The following is a 6335-nucleotide window of genomic DNA, read 5'->3' on the forward strand; positions in this document are numbered from 1 at the left end:
CTGGCGTCCACCGGCTCTGCCTCTCGGCCCGCACCATTGGGTTCGTGCGTCTCAACTGCGAGCTGCCCTCGGTCACGCTGCAGCTGATGAACATCCGCCGCTGCGGCCACTCCGACAGCTTTTTCTTCATCGAGGTGGGGCGCTCAGCCGCCACCGGCCCCGGCGAGCTCTGGATGCAGGCGGACGACTCGGTGGTGGCCCAGAACATCCACGAGACCATCCTCGAGGCCATGAAGGCGCTGAAGGAGCTGTCCGAGTTCCGGCCTCGAAGTAAGAGCCAGTCGTCCTCCTCGTCTTCCTCCGGGGGGGCCGGTGGGCTCGGCGGCAGCAGCGCCTCCGCCACCCACCCCATCACCGTCCCCGGTCGCCGGCACCACCACCTGGTCAACTTGCCTCCCAGCCAGACCGGCCTCCTCCGCCGCTCTCGCACCGACAGCCTCGCCGCCGGCGCTGGCACCAAGTGCACGCCGTGCCGAGTGAGGACGGCCAGCGAGGGTGACGGCTGCCGGGTGGGTTCGGCAGCCAGCAGCCCTATGAGCCCGGGCCCCGTGCGGACTCCCCTGAGCCGCTCGCACACGCTCAGCAGCGGCGGAGGCCGGCAGGCGGGGAAGCTGCTGCCGGTGCTGGCCGGCGGCGGGCTGCAGAGCAGCCGCTCCATGTCTGTGCCCGCCTCCCACTCGCCCCCCTCGGCCACCAGCCCCATCAGCCTGTCCTCCAGCAGCGGCCTCGGCTCCGAGACTGCCCACCCGCATCACCCTCAACGCCCGTCCAGCGGCAGCGCCTCTGTCTCCGGCTCCCCCAGCGACGCCGGCTTCATGTCCTTCGACGAGTACGGCTCCAGCCCAGGCGGCGACCTGCGGCCCTTCTCCTCCTCCTCCACCGCCAGCAACCGCAGCAACACCCCCGAGTCGGTGGCCGAGACACCCCCTGTGCGGGACCCGGGGGGCGGCACCGACCTCTACGGCTACATGGCGATGGAGCGGCCCCCGAGCGGCCGCCTCTGCTACCGGCCCTGCCCCGACGCCGCCGGCGACAGGTGCCATCGAAAGCGGACCTATTCCCTGACCACACCGTGCCGGCAGCGACCCGCCCCGCCGCAGGTCTCCTCCGCCTCCCTCGACGAGTACACGCTGATGCGCGCCACCTTCGCCGGCAGCGCCGGCCGCCTCTTCCCCTCCTGCCAAGCCGGGGCTTCCCCCAAAGTGACCTACACCCCCTACCCCGAGGACTATGGGGACATCGAGATCGGCTCCCACCGCAGCTCCGGCAGCAGCAGCACAAATCTGGGGCCGCCGCCAGCGGGTGGGGGGGGGAGAGATGATGACGGCTACATGCCCATGACCCCCGGTGTGGCCGCAGCCTTAGGGCAGGGAAGCCGGGGCAGTGATGATTACATGCCCATGAGCCCCACCAGCGTGTCTGCCCCCAAGCAGATCCTGCAGCCCCGGGCAGGGATGGGGAGTGGGTCCCCGGGGAACGGGAGCAGCTACAAGACCAGCTCACCTGGAGAGAGTTCCCCTGATGATAGTGGGTACATGCGGATGTGGTGTGGCTCCAAGCTATCTGTGGAGAGCTCAGATGGAAGGCTGAGTAACGGTGACTATATCAATATGTCCCCTCGGGACCCCCAGCATGGGCCCCAGGTTCCCTCCCTTACCCCCCCAGACTTCTTTTTCACCCCGTCAGGGCATGGGTCCAGTGAGCCCTCAAAGCCCGGCTGCTATTCATACTGCTCCTTACCCCGCTCCTACAAGAGCCAGGGATTGGCAAAGGACAGTGACCAGTATGTCTTCATGAACTCCCCAGGGAGGATGATCCCGGAGGAGGTGGGGTGTGGAGTGGGCCAGTCGCCTGCCAGCACCTTCACCCCATCCAGCCACACGGTGCCTTCGCCCCTGCGGCACAGCCGGACCGAGAGCTTTCTGAGCCAGCGGTGCCAGCGGGCAGCCCGGCCCAGCCGCCTCTCTTTGGAGACCTTGCGGACGGTGCTGCCCAGCATGAATGAGCACCCTCTGCCGCCTGAGCCCAAGAGCCCTGGCGAATACATCAACATTGACTTTGGGGATGCTGCTGTCTATTCTCCCCCCTCGCTGCCTGCTGACAGCCCAGCCTCCTCCCTGGGCTCAGGCACAGGGCAGAGGCGCTCCCCGCTCTCTGACTACATGAACATGGACTTTGGGTCACAGTCGCCTTCCCAGTCAGGCGCGGTCTCAGTGGGCTCTCTGGAAGCTCTCTCACCCAGCTCTTCTTCCAGCACCAGCCAGCCCAACGGGCGCTACCTGAAGGCGGCTGTGGGGGTGGCTTGTTCATCCAGCCCGTCAGATAGTGGGGATTACACTGAGATGACCTTTGGCATGGCCACCACCCCACCCCAACCCATTTTTCAGAAGCCAGAAAGTGCCCGGGTCGCCAGCCCCACAGCTGGGGTGAAGAGGCTCACCCTTTCTGGGGTGGAGGCTTTCATTCTCTCCAGCCCTCCCCCAGACCCCAACCGGGGAGCCAAAGTCATCCGGGCAGATCCTCAGGGGCGGAGGAGACACAGCTCAGAAACTTTCTCTTCCACCACCACTGTGACCCCAGTGTCCCCTTCCTTCGCACACAACCCCAAACGACACAACTCGGCCTCGGTGGAGAATGTGTCCCTCAGGAAAAGCGAAGGCCTGGAGGAGGAGCAGGGTAGCAGTCCCATGTGCCGGGAGACCTCAGCTGGCTTCCAGAATGGCCTCAACTACATCGCCATTGATGTGGTGGACGGGTCCCTGGCAAACTGTGACAAATCCAGGTTGAAAGCCAGGCACCTCCTGAATGGGGGCATCAATGGAGTAGAGATGAGCGCCTATGCCAGCATAGACTTTCTGTCTCACAACCTGAAAGAAGCAAGTGCTGTGAAAGGTGAGTAGCTACGTCTGAAAGTGTTTGCTATGCGTGTTTCTGCCTACTGTTTGCCATCACCGTGTTGTGTGTTTGTGGTGTACAGCACTATCCCTCCTTGCTTCCTTAAAAATAACTCTTATCCCCCCTTTTACACATCCTGTAATAAGCAGTTTTGGAGGAATTTGGTAGCTCTTTGTATGAGAAAAAAGGTTTAATTTTGGGATATTCCTTCATAGTTCTACTGTGCCATTATTATGAGTGTATACTTCTGGGTATCCCAAAAGAAGCTGATGTTTACACAGTTACTATGTTTGGTCTGTCCTTCAGTTTTCTTACATAAAATTTTGGAAAGTGTTTGGAAAATGTGACCAAAATAGTTCATGTTAATGCAGTTTCTAAATACTACTTAAAAATGTGAAATGATTGACTTAAAAACAGGATTGTTTGAGGACATCAGATTACAAAAACAATCCTTGGCTCTCTAGCTGAGAAGGTCTATAATATGAAAATGAGAAAGATAAATTTAATATCGTGGTTTCGAAGTACCTTATCTCTTGCAAAAGTTTAACAGTAAATCACGGTAAGCATGGAATGTGAATTGAAAAAAACTGCAATAATTCTTTCCAGAAGTCACTATATGCTTGAGCTGTTACACATTGTATTACATATTTCACTTAAGGGCCCACCCTGTGGGGGTGTGTAACTATGTTCCAGCTGACTGCTCTGTCCCAGCAGTTGGTTGGCTTGCTTTTATATGGATTGCAAATGTTGGGTGTTCAAAGATAAAAGCAAATTGAAGAAATCTGAAATTTCATCTGAGAGAGAATTTAGGTTTTAAGTATGTAGCTGTTCCTTTATTGGGGTGCTAGTTATGCTGTTGAAAGAAAAAAATAAATAAACAACGAAACAAATACCTTCCCTTCTCCCCAAAATAGCAACTCACCTCCCCTCAGTGAGTGAGGGTTTGTGCACAACTGGGGGACTGGTTGAGGAGGGCACAAAAATAGCCAATCTGTCAAGGAGAAGAAGTTAATGATAAGACACCATAAGGATTCCCTCGGCTCTTGAATTTATGCAAGACATGGTAGCTTAAAGTTCCATGCAAATATAGCTGTAATACATGTTTATGGGTCTAGGTGGTTGAAATGACATATGAAAAAGTAGTTGCTTGGAGGGGGTAAGTACTGCTTCTCTATTCACGGTGCTATAGAGGCGTCAATAACAAGTGAACAACAACAGCTTGTAAAAGCCACTTGTAGGTTTTTTTTTTCCTTGTGTTTTCTTAGTAGCTAGTTGATTTTGAAGAAGAAAATATTTTCTCTTTTGATAGGAAGTACAGGAAGATGGAAAAGATGAGAGATCCACCGTTTGCAGAGCGAGCTTTGAACGTAATTAAGACGAGAGGATTGTTGAATGCAATGTCAGAGTTTGAAAGGATGAAGGCTTATTCTGAATGACTGGAAGGGTTGAGGGCATTGCCTTATTTGTGTCTTGCTTTTAGTTTTGCTGGGGTCGTTTTTAGGATCCCTGTGGCTTGCCCGAGCCCAGTGTGGATGCTGCAGCCCCCGCTCTCCTTGCCCGGCCTTGGGATGGCGTTCCCGGGCGCCAGCAGACGATCACGCCCCTTTGCTTTGCAAACGGATTTTTCACAAAAACGAGGAGCTTTTCTTGAGCCACCTACAGCCCCAACTGTAAACCAAGCCCGGTGTTGGGAAAGAGCTATTTCCACAGCATTCCCCAAACTGCTGACCCTAAGGCGGGAGGAGGGGGGCGGGGGAGGGCGGGCACCGGTTGCCGGGAAAACCCGGCGCGGGAGCGCGGCCGGCATCCCGGCGACACGCGGGAATGGGAGAGGCCGCCGCTCAGATAAGGAGGGGGAACGACCGCTGTCCTTCCCATCCAGTAAACAAAAGGATAATGCAGCCGTGTTAATGTGGTACTCGGCGTACAGCGGAGAGGGCTCAGTGCTGCTGCGTGTGTTTGTCCAAGGATGGTTACAGGCTTGCCTTATTTTAATATTTAATCTGCATGCGTGTTTGTTTTTCCTCTTTCCCGTAAGCTTCTAAACGCAGGTCACCCGGAGAAGTGGTGCGGGGAGGCTCGTTGGGATTGACCGGCTCTGTAGGAGGTGGGCGGAGAATCTCCAGCACCTCGCTCCCTTGAGAGGGGTTGCCAGCCTGAGGGGTGCACTCAGGGGTGCAGGGATAAATGGATGTAACCAGAGTTAGGCCAAAGGTGGTAAGGAAGAACCCCAGCATCCTCAGCCAATGAATGGTGTGCAGGGTTGGGTACCAAAAATGAGACATCAAGTTAATTGCACTTGTGGCAGTCGAACTGGGAAAGTCATAGCATGGGGAAAGAGAGATACATCACAAAGGACTTTATCGGTTTAAGTTGAATCAAAGCATAAACTTCTGAAAATTTCCTAGTTTCCCGTTTGGTTTTCATTGGGATTTCACACCAATGTTTGTTTAGAGAAGGACTTCTGCCACCGTTTAAAAAGGTCAACCAATATTGTGCTAATGTACTTGAATTTCAAACATTGTGATTCGGGAGGCTACTGAGAATTTCACATTTTATAGAGAATCACATTCAATTTAAAGAAAACAGTATTTTGCATATAAGCAAGATTATTTTAACAGGAGTAATGCAGGTGAGAGTTGAGAAAATATAATTCTGTAAAAATGGTTTGCACAGGAGAGAGCTTACATAATCAGTGCTGTTTGTTTAGTTGTTTGCACTTTTCAGATTTTGTTTTTAACTGCATTAGAAAAGTGAGAAGCTTTACTTTTTGAAAAACAAGTATGGTTCCTAGTAATTTTAAAACAGTGAAGAATCTACATATTTTTAATATTTAGAACAGGAAACTCTGAGATACAGAGTATACAAACAAGCTCCTTGTAATTACCTTCTTAGTAAATTAACATTTTGATTTGTGCAAAATACTTGTAAAAAACCGGTTTGAATTGTTCCTTAAGGTTTGTAGCAGTAGTTGTGTTTTCATGTGGATAAATGTTTTGAGGGAAACTGTATCATTTAAAGATGACTGGCTTTCACGTGTAGTTTGTCTCTCTACAATCAGTAACTTGCATCTGCTGCTGGGAGTGCTGTGCTTTTGGAAATCTCTGTCCATATTATCCTGTCATGGTAGAAGCAAGGAGTGCATCCACAGCTGCTGTCAAAACAGAACAATTAAGAGGTTGCTTGAAGTGATAGTTTCATTTAGTTTTACTGTGTTCTGAAAATGTGAAAATATATAATAATTGGAGAAACAATTGCCTTCATCTGATATGTAAATAAAATAATACTGTTACTGGTTGATTAAAGCTTGTTACTTGCTAACAATTAGCCTTTGTTCTTAAATTATGACTGCTTTTTTGCTTAAAAACATATGAAATGTGTATGGATTTAATTATTTATGGAGGTGTTTACACTCGTTTTTTTCATATAGTGCAAATTAT

At 52.1% G+C, this 6335-nt stretch overlaps 1 protein-coding gene across 2 annotated transcripts; it reads left to right on the forward strand.

Annotated features, from left to right (window-relative positions):
• The first annotated feature begins 8 nt into the window (after positions 1 to 8).
• On the forward strand, positions 9 to 6329 carry IRS2 (insulin receptor substrate 2). Of its 2 annotated transcripts, none has more exons than XM_027911138.1 (2): positions 9 to 2892; positions 4934 to 6329. In XM_027911138.1, the coding sequence occupies exons 1-2, from the start codon at positions 87 to 89 to the stop codon at positions 5035 to 5037; spliced, it is 2910 nt and encodes a 969-aa protein (XP_027766939.1). In that variant the 5' UTR covers positions 9 to 86; the 3' UTR covers positions 5038 to 6329. The 2 variants fall into 2 exon arrangements, with proteins under 2 accessions (XP_027766939.1, XP_027766940.1); XM_027911139.1 differs by lacking the exon at positions 4934 to 6329 and adding an exon at positions 4205 to 4636.
• Positions 6330 to 6335: the final 6 nt, after the last annotated feature.

Source organism: Empidonax traillii, unplaced genomic scaffold, assembly GCF_003031625.1.
Source record: "Empidonax traillii isolate 1590-97213 ecotype Southwest subspecies unplaced genomic scaffold, ASM303162v1 scaffold6233:size6335, whole genome shotgun sequence".
NCBI lineage: Eukaryota > Metazoa > Chordata > Aves > Passeriformes > Tyrannidae > Empidonax > Empidonax traillii.

What these genes read in the sequence shown, in the direction of transcription:
- IRS2 (XM_027911138.1), top strand. Translation starts at nt 87, where the DNA reads ATGAACATCCGCCGCTGCGGCCACTCCGACAGCTTTTTCTTCATCGAG. An exon ending in AGAAGCAAGTGCTGTGAAAG is followed by an intron (nt 2,893 to 4,933) that starts GTGAGTAGCTAC and finishes CTTTCCCGTAAG; the next exon opens with CTTCTAAACGCAGGTCACCC.